General features: G+C 49.9%; 1 protein-coding gene across 1 annotated transcript; it reads right to left on the reverse strand.

The window, feature by feature from the left end:
- Positions 1 to 217: 217 nt before the first annotated feature.
- clpb (ClpB family mitochondrial disaggregase) lies at positions 218 to 22,265 on the reverse strand. The gene is made up of 16 exons (XM_067246954.1): positions 21,628 to 22,265; positions 21,448 to 21,499; positions 19,847 to 19,933; positions 14,269 to 14,372; positions 13,065 to 13,193; positions 10,096 to 10,193; positions 8,891 to 9,005; positions 5,074 to 5,151; positions 3,989 to 4,044; positions 3,797 to 3,841; positions 3,473 to 3,634; positions 2,960 to 3,116; positions 2,710 to 2,783; positions 2,458 to 2,577; positions 1,536 to 1,640; positions 218 to 1,308 (listed from the first exon to the last, which is right to left on the reverse strand). Exons 1-16 carry the CDS (start codon positions 22,076 to 22,078, stop codon positions 1,093 to 1,095), a joined length of 2,049 nt encoding a protein of 682 aa, XP_067103055.1. The 5' UTR covers positions 22,079 to 22,265; the 3' UTR covers positions 218 to 1,092.
- Between the last annotated feature and the right edge of the window lie 992 nt (positions 22,266 to 23,257).

The following is a 23,257-nucleotide window of genomic DNA, read 5'->3' on the forward strand; positions in this document are numbered from 1 at the left end:
AGCCGGGAGCGCCCCCCCCCCCCCCCCCCCCCCCCCTCCCACATTCCCAGTGGCCGTGTGCAGCTCACACACACACGGCCCGCATTCCCCTGTCACGTTGTGTCACTGGACTGACATTTGTTTTTGTGCCAGTCCCACCCAGATGCTAGTCACACACGCGCACACTACATTTAGATTGACAGCAGAACACAAACCAAACAAAGACAGGAATCTGGTGATCACAGGGACTTTAATTGACATCACGGAGGTACACATGACAGATGCCTTAGGACGTGCCTCGCCAGCATGCACTACACATATCACACCTGTGTGGAACCACTGCACCAGTGTATAAATAACTTTTATGTCTCCACAATCTCAGTGTCACATAGGTTTGCCCGCAAAACACACAACACTATGGTACTGTATGTCTTCATGACTAAGGCAGTACTTAAACATTTAACATCCAATAAAAGGAACCCTTTCTCAAGGCAGTGATATTCATATCCATACACTTTTGTTTCAGTGTTCTTTCCAAGAACACACTTAAATGATCTATCGTAGATATGATTAAATATAACTCTACTACTTCTTCACAAGACATACTGTGTGTGCAATTATGGGACAACATTTTCTAACTTTGGCTATTCCTATCCTTTCCAAGCAATGAAAAAATACTATGATATAGCTCTAACTATAGCGCATGTGACTGTTATCGATGTACCCCATTTAAAGTATTTAGCAGCAGACTATTGCAGTTTCCTTATGCTGTCCCCTGAGCCTTTCTGTTAGCCACCAATGCTAACGAACGAGGATATGGCTTGTAGCATGAAGCAAGGTCCTCACTGGTATGCCTGGTTTTGTGTGTGTGTGTATGTGTGTGTTCGTAAAAGAGAAACAGACATGGAGAAAGGCAATGACGTGTTGGTACTGAGGCGGTTTTATTCGATATCTCCCAACAGAACCAGGATTGCCGGTCCTACCTGACTGATATGATATGACAGAATGGCAGTGGTGCTTGTGCGTTTACACGAGCTGGTGGATGAGTCATGTTTATGAGAGTGTGAGTGCCACGTGTGTGTGTTTGTGCGTGTGTTTAAATGAGTGAGTGTGTTAGTGGTCTGGGCTAAGAGGTGGACGGATGTCCAGAGTTCTGGCAGAGCTGTCCTCTCCCACTACCTCCAGGCGCAGACTGGGCACGCTCCGTTCATCCAGCCCCTCTGCGCCACCCCTGGCCTGGGATTGGACGGTCAGTCGCAGGGTGCACCCTTTGGGGAGGAGCTCCTGCTCGTAGGCAGCAGCCAATTGGTTGACCACGCGTCGCTCAACCTTGGGGGCCAATGAAAGAGCTTGGTTAGATAATCTGCATGGCAGGTCCCAGGAGCTATAAGGTTGCTTTGTCTTCCTTGGTGTCTTCAATACTCTCTTCAACACTCTCTTTTATATAAACGTTGTTTATTTTAGCAGCTAATTAGGTGAAATGCACACATATTTTACAGCTCTCCTGAGCCATGTGGATAGATGGACCTTTTAATAATGTTGTGGTGTGTGTGTACCTCGTGTTTGATAGAGCGTGCTCCGTAGTGCAGGTTATACCCCCCTGCCAACAGGTCGAGAACGGGGCGGTCCCACAGAAGAGTGATGTCATGCCTCTGTTTGGCCTATCAGGGGACAGGTGGGTGAGGGAGGGAGGGCATGGACGAGAGGGGGGCACCAGAGAGGGAGAGAAGGGTAAGGGATGAGCACGGATGAAACCAGAAAGAGATAAGACAGGGTTGAAGACAGAGAGAGATGAGGTACGTGAGGGTAAAACAAGACAAAGATGGATGACACAGCAGCACAGGTAGTGTCTAACACTGTGTCTCTAAGTGCTAAACAACAGCCTGCTCAAGCATTTCGCTACACAGCTCTCAAAGTGATCAGATAGGTCTTTAGCCCTGTGCTAACCATTCACCCAATAACACATGCACCAGTCTGAAGTTACTCACGAATACACACTCAACAACAACAACACAGAGGTTCATAATAAAGCCTGCTATTACAACCATTAATCTAATTCCGATGTGTGTCTCTCTCTCACACACACACACACACACACACATAAACACACACCCAGCAATGAGTCAGGACCCTATTGGTTCCCTGAGGCCAGTGTTAGCTGTCAGAAGCAGAACAATATTAATACTTAAATATTTATGACACACATGTTAAACACTGTAATCATATTAGAGCTGGGGCAAACACTGGGGACTATTGATCTGAAGGAGTTCTATAGTACACCATGTCAACACACACACAAACACACACACATACACACAGAGAGACAGAGAGAGAGCGAGAACGAGAGATAGGAGGAGAAAGAGGGAGAGAGCTAAAAAGTGAGAGAGAGAGTGTGAGAGAGAGAGTGAGAGACAGAGAGTGAGAGAGTGACAGGGAGGTGGAAAGACAGAGTTCCAGTGTGTGTGAGGAGAGTGGTACCTTCTTGGCCCAGAAGGTGAGCTCTCCGCTAACCAGCTGCAGTAGCTCTGAGTGACAGAACGGCAGGAAGTAAACAATCTCGTTGATCCGTCCCAGAAACTCGTCCCTCCGGAAATGAGCCTGTGGAGGAACCAAATCATCTATCTATTAGGACTAGTCACTGTACATCTGTATTTTAGGGCGGATTACGTTGCATAACAATTAGTGGTGGGTGGGCTGTGATCGGGCAGAGGCTGAGAGGGAGGGCGTTACCTTCAGGATGGGGCGAATCACAGTGTCCTTAAACTGCCGTGAGATGGTAACATCATCCCCCTTCTGCACCTCGTCTACAAAAACAACAACATCATATCAACAGTGCTCGTATGTAGAGTGTTTAACTGTTGTACGAGCATATGCTGTTAGAGTATGTAGTGTTTGGACGTTTTTTGTGTGTATATGTGTGTGTGAGTGGGGTGGGGGGTGGGGGGGGTAGTGTATGTGTGTCCTTGTGAGCATTCCGTACCGAGGTTGTCGGCAAGCTTCCTGCGGCTGAGCTCCTTGGCCTCTTGGCGCAGCTGCAAAGCATGCTGGGCGATGTCGTCACTGGCCACGTTGGAGGTCATGATGAAGATGGCGTCCTTACACTCGATCGTCTTCCCCTTACCGTCCGTCAGACGACCCTGAGAGAGAGACATGACGAGAAGGGAGAAAGAGGAAAAAAAGAGAGGGAGGGAAACAGAAAGAGAAAATGAGAGAGAGAGAGATAGAGGGAGAGAGAGAGGGAAAGAGAGAGGGGGAGAGAGAGAAAGGGCCACAAGTCCATACTTTAAAGGAACAACGACATCCATCCATTTTGATTCCACCCTGAAACCACCTGGTTTAGAATCAGAATCAGAGTAAGAACGGGCTTTTCTTCACCATGTAAGTTCACACCAAGTCAGGCACTTCTGTCGGGGATGGTGAAGTAATTGTGTGTTTATTCGTGTATTAAGGTGTGTATCAGTGTGTGTGTGTCTCAGTGTGTGTGTAGTCCCACCTCGTCGAACAGCTGCAGCATGATGGTCAAGACGTCAGGGTGGGCCTTGTCCACCTCGTCAAACAGGACCACAGCGTTGGGGAACGCCTTCAACTGCTTGGTCAGCTGACCTCCCTCCTCGTGGCCCACATACCCTGGGGGGGAGCCGATGAACTTAGCCACCTGGGCGGGGGGGGGGGGGCGGGGGGAACAGAGCGAAAGACACAGGGAGTAAAAAAGAGAGCAGGCCCATAAGAGAAGGCATCCAGAACACTTTTATCGCTGATATCCAAAATAAATTTGTTTGCAAAATGTAATATTTTGATTGTTTTCATTAGATGTTACCTCATGCTTCTCCTGGAACTCTGACATGTCCATCCGGATGAAGCCCTAAGGACAGAGAGGACGGTAACGTTTGGAGATCTGTGTCTCTGTGTGTTGCCTGTGTGTGTGTGTTTGGTTGTGTGTTTGGCTTTATACGAGGGTGGGATTGTGTATCTGTGTGTGTTCGGGCTCCGTATGGAGGTGTGTGTGTACCTTCTTGATGTCCTTATGCATGTAGCGAGCCACCTGCTTGGCCAACTCTGTCTTTCCTGTGGACAAAACACCGACCAATCAATCCTTCCTTTTATCTCCCTCTCTCCATCTCTCCAAATGTTTGGCAGTAAAACATTACCCTTATAAACATTCATATTCAAAATGGATGGTATGCATATGTATGTGTGTGAGTGTGCATAATATCTCCATCCTGAGAGAAGGGACTTGTTGCTGAATGTTTAATATTGATGTCTCCTGGCCACTGTCTGTCGCTGCAGGCAAAAGGAATATGAACACTGTCTACCTTCCATCTATCTCTCAGCCCTGTCATGGCTCAGACTCACATGCGTGCACACAAACACACATGCTTGTATTGCTATCCTTGTGGGGACTCACAGTGCAGTCCCATTCAAACTCAGCAGCCAAACCTGAACCCTAACTCTAGCTCCTAACCCTAAAACGATCCCTAACTCCTAACCCCAACCCTTCGTGTCATTATAATCCCTAAAACCTCCTTGTGAGGACAGGGAACATTTCCCCCTAAGTTCCGATTTCTTTTGTAGCTCACACACGAACAATCTCAGTCCAGTCATAGATTTCAAACACACACGCAGACACAGACACACGCATACTGAGTATCGCCGTCATTCTCTCACATACATAAAATCCCATAGACATTTTTATTGTACAGTCATAGTATAATGGACAGTGTTAGTATAATTTACAGTGTTTGTTTACTGTACAGTCATAGTATAATGTACAGTGTTTGTATACTGTACAGTGATAGTATACTGTACAGTGTTTGTATTCTGTACAGTGATAGTATACTGTACAGTGTGTGTATACTGTACAGTGTTTATATACTGTACAGTGTTTGTATACTGTACAGTGTGTGTATACTGTACAGTGTTTGTATACTGTACAGTGTATGTATACTGTACAGTGTATGTATGGGGTGAATCAGCACAGAAGGCCCAGGAGCCTACCGACCAAGGCAAGAGGAAGCTGGACTTCCTGCAACGTCCCAATGGGAGACGAACGAGAGGAGCGAGGGACAGGAGCGGGGGATGGAGGAGAGGAGTTACCTATCCCAGAAGAGCCGAGGAAGAGGAAGACGAGGGGGTGCTCTTCATCGTACCAGCCATTCTCCTTCCTCCTGATGGCTGTGGAGAGACGAAGGGATGAGAGAGAGAGACAGAGAGGGAGAAAGAGAACAAGAGAGAGAGAGAACAAGAGAGAGAGAACAAGAGAGAAAGAGAGAGAGAAAACAAGAGAGAGAGAGAGAGAGAGAGAGAGAGAGAGAGAGAGAGAAAGAGAAAACAAGAGAGAGAGAGAGAGAGAGAGAGAGAGAAGAAGGGATGAGGGGGGAGATAGTTAGCACAGTAAGTATGATAAAGGTGTCAGTGGAAAGGGGAGAGCGGGTTCACAGGCACTTTGTGGGAAAGAGAGGAGAGAGGGAGAGAAATCCAGAGAACGAGAGAGACCTCTACAATTGTATTCACCGGTCTCTCCTCCTCTCTCCTCCTCCCCCTCCCTCTCCCTCAGTCTGTGGGGCCATTAGCCAGCGCTAATCACGTTAGCCTTCCCGGCGCGGCCAAGGCTAAATCAGGTTAGCATGGATCTGAGCCTCTCACACACACACGCACGCACACACACACACACACACACACACAGCCTCGCTCCGGGAGGAGTGCCTATCCTACCCCACTATCACCCCAGCAACCAAAGACTCACTCTCTCTGTAACACACACACACACACATACATACACACACACACAGAGACAAAGCTAGGGAGTGGGTAGGGATCCAGCAAACTTGGTACTGGTCTCTTGCCAAACGCATAGAGACAGACATTAGAATACACTCTTCATATCTCCATATCTAACCCTGCTTGTGCATGCAGGGGAGACCAACCAGTGGGCTTTCTCAAAAATCACCCTGTTTAACCTGAAATGGCCGTGTGTGTGTGTGTGTGTGTCCAGCCTCTCTCTGACATTAGCATGGGAGACACATCTCATCCATCCATCCATCTCGCGTTTTCTCGGCAACCTCGTCTGCTATCCATCTTTCAGATCCTCTCAGATCTCTCCTCCTGAAACCCAGCTACTCAGCTGGAAGCTTCTGGCAGTTTGGAGGAGAAGAAGGAGAGAGAGGAAAGGAATGAACAGGTGATGGAGGAGAAGGAGAGAGGGTGGGAGAGATGCACAGAAGAGATGGGAAGATGATAGATGTAATGGGGATAGAAGGAGGAGGGATGAAGGAGGGATGAAGGGAGCGAAGGAGAGAATGATATCAGTGATTGTCATGGAGATGAATACTGACGGCTACAGGCTCCAAGATTGTCTGCCTTATTACCCTGTGTGTGTCTGTGTGTGTGTCTGTGTGTGTGTCTGTGTGTGTGTCTGTGTGGGCGTCTGTGTGGGCGTCTGTGTGGGCGTCTGTGTGGGCGTCTGTGTGTGTGTCTGTGTGTTTATGTGTGTGTCTGTGTGTGTGTGTGTGTTTATGTGTGAGTCTGTGTGTGTGTGTGTGTGTGTGTGAAACTCACTGGATGACGGGCTAACCTTCTGTCTCAGTGTGTGTGTTAATATCCTGGAGCATGGGGTGTGTTTGTGTGTTGGTTGATTGAGACTGACTTTGGTAGAAGGACACACTGACGTTCCACAAAGGACACAGACCACAACAAGGCATAGAGAGAAACACACACACACACACAAACACACACAGCTGGACGTATTGACCAGGTCTGGTTTGGTAGAGGACTCTAATATGATTAGAGCAGGATCATTCTCTTCAATAACTCTTAGCCCTAAGAGCTAAACCAGGATCAATCTACCCTTCCTGTGTGCAAGAGTGTGTGTGTGTGTGAGTAGCATTGCTCATAGCTGAAGGCTAGTCATCAGTCACTCACAATCTAGGATGAACCATCATACTGTATCAAAACTTCACAATCTTCAATATTTAAAAAAAAAAACACCTTTTTGCTTTCTTCTCCAATGTATCTCTCTCTCTCTGTTAATACTAGCCTTTCTCTATTTTAGCTTTCTATGAACCTCTCTCTCCATCCCTCTTTTCTCTATTGTCATCTTCCTGTTATTCCCCCAGGCTTGTAAAATAGTGTGCCAGTGATAAGTATTTCCCTGTGTGTGTGTGTATGCGTGCGCGCGAGTGTGCTTGTTCCCACACTCTCTCTGATCATTCCCATCATCCTGTCTCTAGCCCTGTGTGTGTGTGTATGTGTGTGAGAGAGAGCGAGAGAGCGAGAGAGTGTCTGATATATTCACTGTATTACTTCTAAGGGATCAATAAGCTGTTCCTTTATCACAGTGGTGATGTCTCAGATTGCTTTCAGGACAATTTGCCACAGCAACAACAACCATTCATCACATCTCACTGATCCAAGGAGCCATTAGTCTGGACTACACATCCCAGCATGCTCTCCTCCCTGCCTCCAGTCAGAGAGACTACGCATCCCACAATGCCCAGGCATCCTACACACGGTTGTGTTGCACAAGTGAAGTCATCACCCAGCTAGCGTATGTATGTAACTAGCCAAGCACCAATGGCCAAAGAGGACTGTGGTGTCTTCTCGATGCTGATGGAAGCTGACTGTGTGCATGTTCATGTTGTTCTGTGGTGTGCCATCTTTATCATGAAGTAACCATACAGAAAACCTTCTTTCCCAGAACCCAACCCCAACACACACACACCTCACTGGCCCTGCGATCGATAGCCAGCCTCTATGGATGTGCAGCATCATATTAAGTATTTACTGGCCCCTGTGTTATTGTGCTGTAAGTCATCTTCCCCCGACCTCCCTCCATCTCTCCGTCTGTCTCTCCATCCACTAGCTGCAGCACCCCGTTCATCCACCCTCCGACGGTCTCACTTCCTCTCTCCTTCCCCCTCTCCACTCCACCGTCTCGCCCGCTCTCTCCTCCACTCACTCTCTCCCCTCCACCGTCGCTCTATCTCACATCACGACAACCCACGACAGAGCCATAGATCGCATCACTTCCTGTGTCATTACCCACAGGAAGACTATGACATTGGACGGAGGGAGAGGAGCAGGAGGAGAGAGGTGGAGGAAGACGGGGAGGCGGAGAGGGGGAAGGGGTGGGGAAAGGAGGGAAGAGGGGAAAGAACTGAAGGGCGGAGAGAAGGGTAGTGAACAGGAGCTGGAGACGGGGGAGGGAGATGGAAGGAGATGGAGAGATGGAGAGGAGGGGAAGGGAGGAGAGAGGTCTGGAGTACATCTCAGTAATCAGGTTAGCTGGCGGCTCAAGGCCTAGCCTCCCCAGCTGTTCAACACACACGCACGCAGGCACACACACACACACACACCACCTGTCTGCCTGACGGACAGCTCATTCATCACAATTAACCAATTACAGCCTCCGCCAGGCTGTCTGAGCCCGCCCCTTCCCCTCCTCCCCCCTCCCCCCCCTCACCAGAGAGAGTGAAAGGAGAGAGGTGATAGGGTACTGAAGACGGGACCAGCCAGGGAGGCAAAACTCATTTCAGACCAGAGTTTATGGAGTGTGTGTGTATGTATGTATGTATGTGTGTGGGTGTGTGTGAGGTATGTATAAGGCAGTTTGCAGTATATTCAGGATGTGTGTGTGTGTATATACTATCATACACAAGCATGCTATGTTAGTTGTGGAAAAGTGTGGTAGTAGTGCTGTGCTTTGTATCTGTATGTGTGCATGTGTGCTTACCGAAGGCCAAAGTGTGTGTGTACCTGAGGCCAGGGTGCCATCTTTATCATGAAGCAACCATACAGAAAACCTTCTTTCTCTGTGCCCAGTACTTCAACCCCAACAGGGTGTGTGTGTGTGTACCTGAGGGCACAGTGTGTGTGTGTGTACCTGAGGCCACAGTGTGTGTGTGTGTGTGTGTACCTGAGGCCACAGTGTTGATGGCTCCCTCCTGCCCGATGATGTGCTCCTTCAGCCTCTTCTCCAGAGGGAAACGCCTCCTCTCCTCCGCCTCCCTGCGTGCCTGAGCCTCCTGGAACTGAGGAGGAGGGCAGGGAGGCAAGGAGGGAGGGAGGGAGGGAGGGAGAAAGGGAGGGAGGGAGACAGGAAGGAAGGAAGGAAGGCATGTATTGAAAAATGGATGAAATAAACTTCCCCAATTCCTCTGGTTCCTCTCAAGTCACCCTCCTCATGGATTACAGGGCTTTGTGTGTGTGTGGACTAGAAGTGTGTGTGTGTGTGGACTAGAGGTGTGTGTGTGTGTGGACTGGAGGTGTGTGTGTGTGTGTGGACTGGAGGTGTGTGTGTGTGGACTGGAGGTGTGTGTGTGGACTGGAGGTTTGTGTGTGTTGGTGGACTGGAGGTGTGTGTGTGTGATCTCAACAACTTCACTGATGTACATTCTACTGTAGGTTTTTGAAAGTTTAAATTGATTATTGTGCCTATCAATGCAGCTGTAACGGTGCAATTCCCGCTGGGAATCAGAAAAGTACTACTGTACTAACTGTCTGCCTGTACCCTTCACCTCCCAAGCACACACCATCACCTCCAGCCCGCCCCCGCCCCCTCACTGATTTCCATCTCCAGTAATGCTCTCTCCTTCTCTCTCTCTCTTTCACTCTACTATCCTGGTCATTTCCTCTCCTCCACCCAGAAGCCATCTGCTCTCCATCTTCCCATCCTTCTTCCACTTCCACTGTGGCTCCTTTCTTCATCCATCCATCCTGTCTCCCTCTGCCTCTCCCTCTGCCTCTCCCTCTGCCTCTCCCTCTGCCTCTCCCCTGCAGGAGAGCAGCGGACGCCTGCTCTTTATCTTGCTTAACCCTGACATCCTGTCATGAAGCTGTGTGTGCTGTGTGAGGAGGAGTGTGTATTCTGTCAGTGTGTGCGTGTACTGTCAATGTGTGTGTGTGTGTGTGTACTGTCAATGTGCTTGTGTACCTTCAATGTGTGTGTGTGTGTGTGTGTGTGTGTGTGTGTGTGTGTATGCTCGGTAACATAGAACCCCTGCATTTTGAAATGCAGGTTTAAAGCAGTTAACAATCCCTTTGTAAGGCTGTGTCAAACAATGCCCTATCCCTGTGAAGTGTTTCAGACAGGACCTGGACATCCCTGTCTGTGTGTGCTACCTTCTCCTCCCACTCCTGCAGCAGGGTGTGCAGCTCGCCCTCCTTGGCGTAGGCCCGGGGGGTGTGTCCCAGCGCGTTGGTCTGGAGGGGGTTGGCACCTGCACCGGGAGAGACAGAGGTCAGGGGTCAGGGAGGGTAACTGCAGCTAGGCAGGGGAGGGGGACCATGGACCTTCCTGGCCCAGGGAGGGGGTCTGACCAGGGACTCGTGCTCATAACGCACACTGACCCCCAGAACCCCCCCCCCCCCCCCACAGACCCACAGGGGGGGTCATTACATCACACTCATGAAGAGAATACATGTGAAGCCTCAGCAGTGGGTCATTAACATGGTCTTATCTTCTATTATCTTCTGCCCACAATAGGAGCCAGTTAACAAAGTCAACGTGAGGAAGGCTGCTTCCGGAGATGACACAGCACGTGCCTGAAAAGCGTGTGTGCGTAAGTGTGTGTGTGTTATCGCAGTATGGGGTGTGGCAGAACTGTCAGTCAGAGTGGTTAGCGGTGCCTTCCACCCTGACCTGGCGCTGCACTCCAATCCTGTGTCACACACACACACACACATTTGCATGCACACACACACATTAGTTATTGAGAACGATAAATATCCCTACATCTTGAAGGTGTATCATGGCCTAATACAGTATGTTGTTCCACTGTGGGTTTGTCTGCGTAGCTATAAATGTGTCTGTGTGTGTGTGTGTGTGTGAGTACGGTGGTGTGTGTGTGTGTGTGTAATCAATGCAGTACAAGGTATTACTCTTGCTCTAAGCTCAGCTTTAACAGTAGTCGCCACAGTGATTATTGATAAAACCCTAAATGTTGTCCCCTTCACAAACTAATCGATCCAAAAAATAAACACCCTCTAAACGTAAAGGAGAAAAGCAATATACCAGCTGGCCACCCCCACTCACACACACACACACACAAAGAGACACACTCTGACACACACTACCCCCCTCTGTTTCCATCATAATAAATAGCATCATTTAGGACTTTAATATCAGCCAACCCTCTGGGCCAGGGTACTTTATAAAGAATCAACTCTAACGACCAGTAACCCTCAAGAGACACACACACACTCTCTCACACACACACACCCTTCCACACACACACTTCTAAAAAAAGGTAAAACTTAGGTCAAACTTAACCCCACAAATTCACATACAGATCCCCTCATTAGTACTTTAGTTATGCCTGTTATGAACCTCCTCCCTCTCCCTCTCTCAGTGCAGCTGGTGGGACAGGGGCCCTGCTGCTCCTGTGCGTGTGTGTGTGTGCGTGTGCATCTGTGTGCGTGTGTGTGAGGGCCATGGTCCTGTCCAATCATTCACTGCCGAGCCAGCGGGCCCAGCTTTGGAGCCTGGGGCCTGGGTAGACCCAGTCTCCAGGCTGGGTGAGTGCTGCTGGGGCGGGGGGGAGGCCTTAGGGTGGGTCTGGACACAGTGATGGATGGAGATCAGTGTCTAAGGCCAGCTCAGGCTGCAGGAGTCAACCCAGAGCTGTGTGTCACACTAACACATGGGAAATAACCATGTACACATGCGCAAACATACACACACACACATTTACTAACACACGCACACACAAGCAAACTTCTCCGTTTGACAGCTGGCATTTCTCATGTGTTTTATTATCATTTTGTTTAATGTGTAAAGAATACCCGACAGGAGGTGAGAAAGAGGGAGAGGGTCAAAGATGGACAGAATAAGAATAATGATAGAAGATGGATGGGCAGACGATTAGGAAAAGAGTGTTTAATTTCAATAATGACCGATATGGTAAGACTGCATGTATGTACTGTATGTGTGTGTGTATGTGCGCGCATGCATGTCTGATATGTCAAAAGTCAAAAGTGCTATTGGATGTGATAGCGGCGCCAAACTGAGGCGGTCTGTTCTTGTAGTCACGGTAACAACTGCCTGTCTTTAATGTGATTGGTTCAAAACAAATGCTTTGTTTTTGTGAAATATCTTACCTTTTTAATTCGAAAATGCATGTTGGGAACATTTTATTCAATTTGTTGAGTATAATTTTTTAAGCACTTACGGAGGAGTGAGAAGGAAAAGAGAGAGAGGGAGAAAGAGAGACAGACATGCAATCCATCACAACCATAAACATAAGGCAGTTATTCCTGTAACTTAATCATAAACCAAACGACCTTATGACCAGCACTGATGCAGGACTGACTGTGTGTGTGTTTGGGGGGACAAGTTCTTTGTCTGGCCAATTTCTTGGAAAATAATTTCTTTTTTTTTCCCATTGAAAGGTGTAACAGGTCCTGCTTATGTAAAGTCATGTGTGTAGTAGAAACAACAACTATGTGTAACAATGTAAACAAACAATGTAACGACACTGTCAAATGTAACTACAGTGTAAGAAGTATCTCTACTGTAATATGTACCAACATACCACACCAACACCCATACACACACCACACGCACACACACACACACACACACACAGACACACCCCACCTCCCGGTGTTCCCCCGGGGCAGGTTCTGTGTGGGGTCAGAGGTCAGGCTGGGCTGGCTTGGTTAAGAGCTGCTCATCTGTAGAGGAGGGGGTGGGGTGAGGCCTGAGGCTGTGAGTGTGTCTGTGCAAAGAGCTGAGTCAATGACAGGTGCAGGCAGTGTGTGTGTGTGTGTGTGTGTGGGGGGGGGGGGTGCATGTGTGTGTGTGTGTGTGTGAGTAAAGGGTCAGTTTCAAAAGTGTTTCATTACGCTATCATTCAGGGGACACAAGCATGGGTATGCATAAGTAAACATAGGTTATGCATTATGATGATTCAACAAAGGAATGATTAATAACAACGATTATTTAGGGCAAATCAGAAAAGACTAAAGTGTGGTGACTAAAGACTAAACCAGTTAGTAGTTACACGTGGTCCACGAATCCACTAACACCTCTGGGGGGGGGGGGGGGGGGCATGTGAGTCATGGCTCATCCCCTAGGTCATGTGACTCACCTGCGTCCAGCATCATGCGCACGGTGCGAGGGTCGTCGGCCAGCGTGGCGTAGTGCAGCGCCGTGCAACCACGGAAACCAGCCCTGCTGCTGAGCCGGCTGCTGAACTCGTCCTCCCTGGACACCAGGACTGGGAGGGAGGGAAGAATGAAACGCACAGTTGTTTTTTAATCATTGTCAGACAGTGCCGTTCAATCACAACATAACTGGTAGCTAACTGGCAGATTTATAAAGAAAAAAGAAAAGAAAAAAAGGATGGGGCAAAACTCAAGTTTTCTGTTTTCTCCACTAACGTGAAGCAGGATTACGTGTGGAGGCAATCCAATCTGACACGCTGTCAGGGAGGAGGAAGGGCGTGATGAGACCCCAACACGCCTACCTGACCACACTCCCGCCTGCGACACCTAGAGCCCCTCCCTCTAGTCTGCGGCGCCTCCCTCCCCCTCCCCTCCCAGCCTCTCTCTCTCATCCCTCTTCCCCAACAACTTCCACTCTCATCTCTTGGCCCCGCGTCGCTTCCAGAGACCATCCTTCCCTCTATCCCCTCCATCCCCCCCCCCTCTTCCCTCTGACAGTCGGGGGGTGTGTATGGATGTCTGAGAGGGATAATCACCGCTAACCTAATAAAGCGTCGCGCAGGACCGCCTAGCCCATCCATCAGCGCGCGTCTGGGAAATGCTTCCCTGTGCAACGCCAGCCCGCCCGGACCCAAAACTGACAGCTATATAAATGTCTGCAATATACATATCCCTTATAAATATGTCTGTGTGGCCAGCGTGAGGCTGAGAGGGAGCCCACACAGCTGAGGACGACAGAACAGCCAAACAAATAAATACAGGGAGAGAGAGAGAGAGGAAAAAAACCCGATGGAAAATAATAAATAAATACATAAAAATAACGTGGAACAAATGAATCACTACCATATATGCAAATGTGGCTGCGGGTGAACACTCATAATGTCTCCTGCTAGCCGGAGGATTCATCTGTGTAATATCATGTCGACACGCACGCCATAATCTCGGGAAGCGAAATCCCTCCGTTGAAATGTAGAAACATCTCCGTTTCTATTGTGTGTGAGTTTGCGAGGGGCATGAGGGGGGGGGGGGGGGGCGCGAGTGTGTGTGCGTGTGTGTGGGGAGGGGGGGGGGGGGGAGGTACATAGGGTGATGGCCGTGTTGAAGTAAATACACAGGCACTCCAGTTACCTTCCAGCGAGTGGATGCCCTTCTCTCGCGACGTGTCGTAAACGTTGTTGAAATCATCACCTGCGTTTGGGTCGGCGCCTGCCTCCAACAAGACCTTGATCACACTGGAACACACACACACACACACACAGAACATCTGAATACACCCACACTTCTGAGATACAATTATGTCGACAAATTTACAACAGATCCTTCAGGTAACATTGACTGCGGTATCCTTAACCAGACCATAGTAAAACCACAGGTTAGTGTGTGTGTGTGTGTGCGTGTGTAAGGGGGGGTTCCGGAGAAGGGCCTGCCCAGTTTCCATGGTGACTGATGACTGCCTCCCTCTCTCTGCTCCTAGGTATTGTTAACCTCCTATGCTCCAGTGCTCTGTGTCTGCAGTCTGGAACAGTGCTACATATGTTGACTGCATGTACATATGTTGGCTGTGTGTACACTGATGGGGCAGCAACAGAGGCCATTTCCGGGCGTCGTTGGGGGTTGTTGTGTGTGTGTGTGTGTATGCGTCAGTAGTCCTTCACTGGAGCGCACCGTGTGAGAACAAATACACACTCCCTCGGCAACGCCATTCACCGTGACCCAACGGACATTCCAGGTACCGTCTCTCTGTCTACGGCACACACACACACCCTCCCGTTTAACCCGGGATCGTGAACCGTGGCTTTGACATTGAGACAACCTGGAGATGTCATGGACATCTGAGTTCACTGTGGGCAAGGGAACCTGAATGAACCGGATAAATGTTGCCTACTTGGGACTGTCTTTCCATGTTCCACTGTGCGAGGGATGTTTATGTGACATGTGGGCCTATGCTTAGGACAGGAGTGTGTGTGTGTGTGTGTGTGATGCTTTACGGCCAGCAAGCCCCAACATCAATGTTTTCTCAGAGAACACACTTGGTGCCTCACTAACACCCGTACATTTTCTCTCACATACATTCTCTCTCACACAACTCTCTTTCTTCCAGACACACACTCGGGCTCTCTCTCTCTCTCTCTCTCCAGTCACACAAGGCTGAGCAGGGCTGAGTGAAAAGGCAGACTGGGTTGAAAGGGGTTAACGGCATCAGAAAGGTAAACAGGAATGGCTCAAGAAAGGAAGAATAGAAAGTGCAGAAGGAGGAGAGGAGGAGAGAGGGAGAGCAAATGAAAGAAAGAGGATTCGATTAGACGCATGGGTTTGTAAGACTGATCAACTCATTTAACTCGTTTATATTTTCACTAATAAAGTACAGATAAACTGGTTCACTTTATTTGGCCTGACTTTACTGAGAGGTGGATACTAATTCAAAACCAAGCCAAACAGTGTTTTGTTTAGGAACACAATGTTAAAAGAGCTACACTCTCCCATCTCTCGATTGCTGACGCCCCCTTCCCCTGTCTCTCTGTCTTCTAGCTCTGCGGCCAGCCCTACCAACCCACTCCCCCCCCCCCTTGCTTCTCTTGTCTAACGCTGTTGTGTCTTGACCAAACAGCCCTGGGGGGGGCAGGAAACAGACACTTCCGTCTCACCTGGTCAGACACTGGGGGTCCCACCCCCCCCTGGCCAGGCCAGGCAAGGCCAGACACTGGGGGTCCAGTCCAGCTGTCCACCCACATGACCTGACCTCTCAGGCCCCGGGGCATTGGGCAGAGGTGTGCTGGGGCTGGGGGCTGGGGCTGGGGGCTGGGGGCTGGGGGCTGGGGCTGGGGGCTTGGGCTGGGGGCTTGGGCTGGGGGCTAGGCCACTGCAAGAGGACGAGGGTTTTGTGCTCAAATCTTCTGTGGATATTGTCAGTGAATCCCGGACATGGCTGGAAACAGATACCCCTGGCAAAGCTTCTCCTGGGCTGCTGGACCCACACGTGAAGACGGCATGTCTCTCAGCCCTCTTCCTCTAGTCTCCCTGCTCGTCCTCCTCTAACAGTCTCCCTGCTAGTCCTCCTCTAACAGTCTCCCTGCTCGTCCTCCTCTAGTCTCCCTGCTCGTCCTCCTCTAGTCTCCCTGCTGGTCCTCCTCTAACAGTCTCCCTGCTCGTCCTCCTCTAGTCTCCCTGCTCGTCCTCCTCTAGTCTCCCTGCTCGTCCTCCTCTAGTCTCCCTGCTGGTCCTCCTCTAACAGTCTCCCTGCTCGTCCTCCTCTAACAGTCTCCCTGCTCGTCCTCCTCTAACAGTCTCCCTGCTCGTCCTCCTCTAGTCTCCCTGCTCGTCCTCCTCTAACAGTCTCCCTGCTCGTCCTCCTCTAACAGTCTCCCTGCTCGTCCTCCTCTAACAGTCTCCCTGCTCGTCCTCCTCTAGTCTCCCTGCTCGTCCTCCTCTAACAGTCTCCCTGCTCGTCCTCCTCTAACAGTCTCCCTGCTCGTCCTCCTCTAACAGTCTCCCTGCTCGTCCTCCTCTAACAGTCTCCCTGCTCGTCCTCCTCTAACAGTCTCCCTGCTCGTCCTCCTCTAGTCTCCCTGCTCGTCCTCCTCTAACAGTCTCCCTGCTCGTCCTCCTCTAACAGTCTCCCTGCTCGTCCTCCTCTAACAGTCTCCCTGCTCGTCCTCCTCTAGTCTCCCTGCTCGTCCTCCTCTAGTCTCCCTGCTCGTCCTCCTCTAGTCTCCCTGCTGGTCCTCCTCTAGTCTCCCTGCTGGTCCTCCTCTAACAGTCTCCCTGCTCGTCCTCCTCTAGTCTCCCTGCTCGTCCTCCTCTAGTCTCCCTGCTGGTCCTCCTCTAACAGTCTCCCTGCTCGTCCTCCTCTAGTCTCCCTGCTCGTCCTCCTCTAGTCTCCCTGCTCGTCCTCCTCTAGTCTCCCTGCTGGTCCTCCTCTAACAGTCTCCCTGCTCGTCCTCCTCTAACAGTCTGCCTGCTCGTCCTCCTCTAACAGTCTCCCTGCTCGTCCTCCAATGCCCCCTCCCCAATCCCAATAATCCCATTTCATTCCCACCCCAAAGCTCATAATCCCACTCCACAGTTCTCCTGCTCCAGAAGCAAACCATTTTCCCTCCCTCTTTCCTTCCCAACGAGCCACTCACCCCATCATCCCTTCAAACCCCCCCACCCACCCACCCACCCACCCCCACCACACACACACACACACACAAACACAAACACACAACGCGCCGCTCGGCTAGCCAGTCGGAATGGTCAACAGGTGTCACACTCGGCCGGGCGGTCATTGTGCACGTGAATGGTGTGAGGGAGGTGGAGCGGGAGGGGGGGGGGGGTGGAGGTTGGTATTGTGTGTTAAGAGAGCAAACAGGGGGCTGGCCCCGGGCCCCTCCCTCGATTCAGATCACATCAAAGCTAAACAAACGCACGCAGCCCTCAACCCCGCCCCTGATTCTCACACAGCCCGACCCCACGACCCCCCTGGATAAGTAACTAGGCGTAGGGGCTGGGCAGGCTGAAGGTGAGAACGACTGCTCCCCCCACCACCCAAACACACACACTCATCCCCAGAAGCAGGTTAGACATGGGGGGGGGGGGGGGGGGTTACATCATTTGACTAAGAAGACATAGCAATGCAAAAGGCAGGAACAGATATTTGTAATCTTTTAGTGCTGACTAGGGAGTCAGGTGGCTGAGTGGTTAGAGAATCGGGCTAGTAATCAGAAGGTCGCTGGTTCGATTCTCGGCCGTGTCAAATGACGTTATGTCCTTGGGAAAGGCACTTCACCCTAATTGCCTCGGGGGAATGTCCCTGTACTTACTGTAAGTCGCTCTGGATAAGAGCGTCTGCTAAATGACTAAATGTAAATGTGACTAGAAGGGGGCTTGCGTGGCAGCCCCCTGTGTTAGAGAGTGAGATGGAGTCTTGTGTCGCAGGCTAGCTGCTCCTGCGGGCCTCCACACACTACTGAATAATGGCAGGCACGTCTGCAACGTATTTAATAAAGACACTGTGTATAGCTCCATTTGAGTTCTTCTAGATTTCCGTGTGTGTGTGTGAGAGAGAGAGAGAGATGTGTGTGTGCTGGTGCTCTGTCTTCCCTGCAGCAGTGAGAGCTCACTGGGGGTTTAGAAGACAGGATGAAACACAGACTAGTGTCACGGCTGCACTGAGTTATAGCGCTCATAACACACACACACACACACACTGTATCTGAAACCAAAACACACCCAACACTCGACACATACAACACAGGCAGCCATAATCAATATGTTACACACATCATTTTGCCATGCCAATAGAGAATTCCCTCATCGACACACACTGCACCACCACAGACCAATAATCTTCCTAGCAACACTCTGAGAAGGGAGGGAGGAAGGGCTGTCCTGTTACTGATACAAGACATGCTAATGCCCTTTAGGATAAATCCTCTGGAACCCAAGACTAAATTTGTAATAGTTAAACCCTCGTGCTGCCTTCGGGTCACATGACCCAAAGGTTCATAACGAACCATCGTTATGTTTACCCAATTTTACCCAATACAAAAACAAATAACAATTATTTTCTTTTAACCTTTGCAATGTGGGGGGTCTGAGACAGCCCGACAGTTAAAAGAAAATGCTTCACTTTGTTTTTGTATGTGGTAAAGTTGTCGCAATACGACGGTGGGTCACAATGACTGATGGGTCAGAATGACCCGAAGATAACACAAGGGTTAAATCCTTTAACATATATGAAATGTAATGGCTCTTACCAACCTCACATTTGGAAGAATCTCCTTAATTATTTTTGGGGTAGCAACAGAAATAAGTATCATCTTGGGTGCAGATTGTATTCAAAATAAATAATGAACTGTATCCATGAATCATGTCTAGCAAAACTAGATTAGACATTTATGTCCAAGGGTTATGTAACTTGACAGGATATTAGAAAATGTACAAATATCAAAAGAACATATCAATAGGAGACTGTGACAGCACATAGTGGCCACTGTGAACTCATCTACAGTAAGTGCTGAGTGGGGAAAAAACAAAAAAAAACATTGACTTCTAGAAGTGTCACACTCTCATGGTTCTGGCTGCTCATCATCGTGAGTGAATTACGATGTAGCATCATACATACAGCATAGGGAAGTCAGCAAAGTGTTATCCAAATTGGTCAACCCAACAGGAAGTGAAGTGCAAAGATGTTTATGAGATCAGTGGGCCAGTGGGACTCAAGGAGTTAAGTGTGCGACCGTGTGTGTGACTGTGTGTCTCTGCCCAGACAGTTTGTGTCTGGAACTTTTTAGACGGACTCTGGCTCATCTCATGACAAGACATCGCCCATTGGTTCCTGCAACTCCAAATTGGATTTACCCTTGGTGCTCCTAGCCTTTACCCTCTACCTCCCAGCCTTCACCCTCTACCTCCCAGCCTTCACCCTTTAACTCCCAGTCCCCCAGCCTTCACCCTCTACCTCCGAGCCCCCCCCAGCCCCCAGCCTTCACCCTCTACCTCCCAGCCCCCCAGCCTTCACCCTCTACCTCCCAGCCCCCCCCAGCCACGAGCCTTCACCCTCTACCTCCCAGCCTTCCCCCTTTACCTCCCAGCTCCCCTGCCTCCCCTCCCCCCACCAGCCTTTACCCAAGCTTATGGCTCTCTCTGCAGCCTGTGCACAGGGGCCCAGTGCCTAATTGAATCAAGGAGTAGGAGCCTTGCACTGATGCGCTCACACACTGACCTGTGCTGACGGTTCATGGTAGCCACCATGAGGGGCGTCCATCCCAGACGGTGGCGGTGGTTAGGCTCCACCCCCTCGCCCAGTAGCCTGGTGGGAGACAGACACACAACATGTTTATTGCATCTCTATCAGAGACAGACAGACAGACAGACAGGACAGACAGACAGACAGACAGACAGGACAGATAAGGAGAAAGAAAGCACATGACGCTTTGGATCCTATGTGTTGAAGCGACGGCCCATCTTCTCTTCATCTACGAGTGTGAGTGTGTGTGTAACTGATCCATCTGCCCCCCCCCCCCCCCCCCCCCCCGGTTCCGTCGATGGATAGCGTCTACGTTTACTATAAACACTCTACCCTCGCTTTAACCTGGTCTCTCTGATACCCACGACCCCCCCACCCGGGACACACACTCTACTAAAGTACTTAACACATCTGTGATTGTGTCTGCTGCTGCAGTGTCACCTGCACCATCTGCCACAGATGCACAGGTAACCTTAACCAACACACACACACACACAGCTAGTAACACACACACACACACACACGCACACACACAAGTAAGTGTTATATGAGAGAAGGGGCCAGATGAGGCCCTGCTACCACAACAGCAGGACAGGTGTGTGTGGGAGTCGCTCACATTTGGATTCCTGGAAGGTCATGGTGTGAGATGTTCGACTCTCTGCAGAGTGGACGACACCGAACAGATGGTGGGTTTTTAACTCTACCACCACCCCCCACCACCACCGCCCGCCCCGGGTTCCCCTCCCGCCCTGCCCATGCCCCTCCACCCTTAGCACCCCTCTGCCCCCTCCCCCCCCCGGCCCTGCGGTTGTGGGTGACTAGGTTTGGGGGGTGCTAGGAGACGGGAGGTTGTTTGAGTTTGGGCTCAGCTCGAGCCTGTGTGCTAATGAGAGAGTCACACAAAATGGAGGGAGAGAGAGAGAGAGAGAGAGAGAGAGAGAGAGAGAGAGAGAGAGAGAGAGAGAGAGAGAGAGAGAGAGAGAGAGAGAGAGAGAGAGAGAGAGGGGGGAAAACTAGAGAGAAAAGGAGCGGAAAACACATCCTGAAGCGAAGGAGTGTGTTAAGTGGGTGTAGCCTTTTCCAGTGCTGCATCCCAACCTCCGCCTTTCCTGACAGACTGAGATCCCACAGAACTCTTACCCCACCTGGCGGCCAAACGTTGGAACTGTAATCAGAAGATCCCTCAAGTGGCCTTCGCGGCGTAACGGATCGGATGAAAGTAATGACCTTAGCTCCACAAAGACATGACCTAAGATCCACAAGAAATCCTTGTTGTGCGAATTATACATTGACAATCGGGGGGGTCAACTTCTTCTCCAGGGCGTGTATCGACCCCCCCCAACTTGTTGTTTTTACCTCTTTTGGGGGGGTCCAAGACTGAATTAGGGGAGTCAGACCCCCCCTGTAATTCGCACCCCTTTTCCACCAGCGTAAACCTGGTGCTAGTTCAGGACTGATGCTAGTGCCTGTTCAGAGTTGATCAGATAACTTGACCCAGGGTACTGTGTGAGCTACTAGTCCTGTGTGTGTGTGTGGGGGGGGGACTGGATGATGTGATTGGAGGAGAGGAAGAGTACCTGGACACATCCAGCGCGTTATTGGTCCTCGCTGCCTCCAGGAGGGCGTCACCTTCATGGATGAGAGAACAAGAGAACAAGAGGATCTGAAACAGCAAACCTCTGTAGAAGTGAGGAGTCAAACACAACACGCAAACTCAAATGCAGACAAACACACACACACTCACACTCAAGACAGACCTTTGGAATCAGAGTCTTTTTTGAGGCAGAAGGCTACTGCTGCAGCAGACAGTACCCCCGCAGAAGCCATTCCATATCGGCTGCGTCCACTTCTCTCCCCGCCCTCTCCATTGGTCCTCTGGCCGCTCTCCACCCAGTACTGGCTGGTATTGCGTCCCCTGGAGGCCAAAGCGGCCCATGAGTTCCGACGTCCTTCCAGGTTAGATAGCCACCTGGGGGTGAGCTGGTGGTACTGCACGACTGGGTTCACGGTGGGGGCTTTCACCTCCTCACTCAAAATGCCCTTTCTGGAGACTCGAGAGGTGGAGACGATAGGATTCCGATTAGCGTCCGGTGTCTCGAGGAAGCTTTGGCTCCGTGCAGGATCAGCTGTGCTGGTCTGAAGGACACGACACGGAGACAAGCTTCGCGACCTTCGCATGAAGATTCGTGGTGGAATCGAAGACAACATGGCGATAGGCTCACCTCATTCACAGTGACCGTAACAGGTTCAGTCCTAGTATTTCCAATAAATATTTAGTTAATTTGAACTAACTTTGGTCTATTGACCCTACCTCTCCAAATGGACCCTCTTAACCCCGATGTGACAGGTAGCTAGGCAGCACGACAGGACAAAACAACCGCAGTGGCAGCATAGATGTCACTGGAAAGCGCAATGTTTCATGGGAACAGTAGTCTTCACGCCACAAGAGAGACGCTACTTTTTAAGATGTAGGCTACGGAACATAGCATAGGCTACCCTGTTGAAAAGGGTTCTTTACCACTGTCACGTAAACTATACTTTCGCAATATCTGTCTATCTATTAACACTGCGCTATGCAGAAGAATATTCTGTTGTAGTTATAACAGTACTTTTCTCAAGCTACGGTTTGGCCAGCAGATGTCCCCACCGCGTAGAAGTGCATACGCATACCTAACGTCATACCATAGGTTTGTGTCGTTTTTGTGATGTTTGTGAAGGATTTAGGCTACATCATCTGAAAATCTTCTCGACTAAATGTTGCCTAAAAATTAGCAAGGTAGACCAGGGGCGTCATTATCACTACATGGACATGCCCCCCCCCCCCCATTAAATATTGAAATACAATAATTTGTTATTATATTATAGTTATTTTAAAAAGCTGGCCCCCCACAATTAAAAATAAATCTATGCCCCTGGACTATAGACGAATGAAATGGTCATGATTTTGGCAGGTTTGGATGGGCCTTAAGGACAGCTTGATAGGCTATTGTTGAGGGGTGAGGGTTGATGCAGTCCAGCATCATAGACCCTGGCCTATATTCAGATCTCCCAAAAGCAGCTCCCCTTGTCCTCTCCAAACAAAGTCTATTAATGGAGCCCCTTTTCACACTGGGTAGAGTAGGGCTTCTAGCCCACCACTGCTATTATAGTTGGTGGTGTGAAGGCTACTGTCTGACTCAACATTGATAAACATAGGCCTGGTTTCATTTTAGGCCTACATCATTCATTCAAAGCATGTTTAGAGCTGTAGACTAATACGATTTTTTGATGCAGTCTTTCTAATCTACAGATACATCTCCTCTGAGAGACATGGAGAAAAAGAAATGGAGAGAGAAATAAATGAATTGAAAGAACTAATTAAAAGTAGTAGGTCACTCAAGTGATTTA

The sequence above is a fragment of the Osmerus mordax genome, chromosome 11 (genome assembly GCF_038355195.1).
Source record: "Osmerus mordax isolate fOsmMor3 chromosome 11, fOsmMor3.pri, whole genome shotgun sequence".
NCBI lineage: Eukaryota > Metazoa > Chordata > Actinopteri > Osmeriformes > Osmeridae > Osmerus > Osmerus mordax.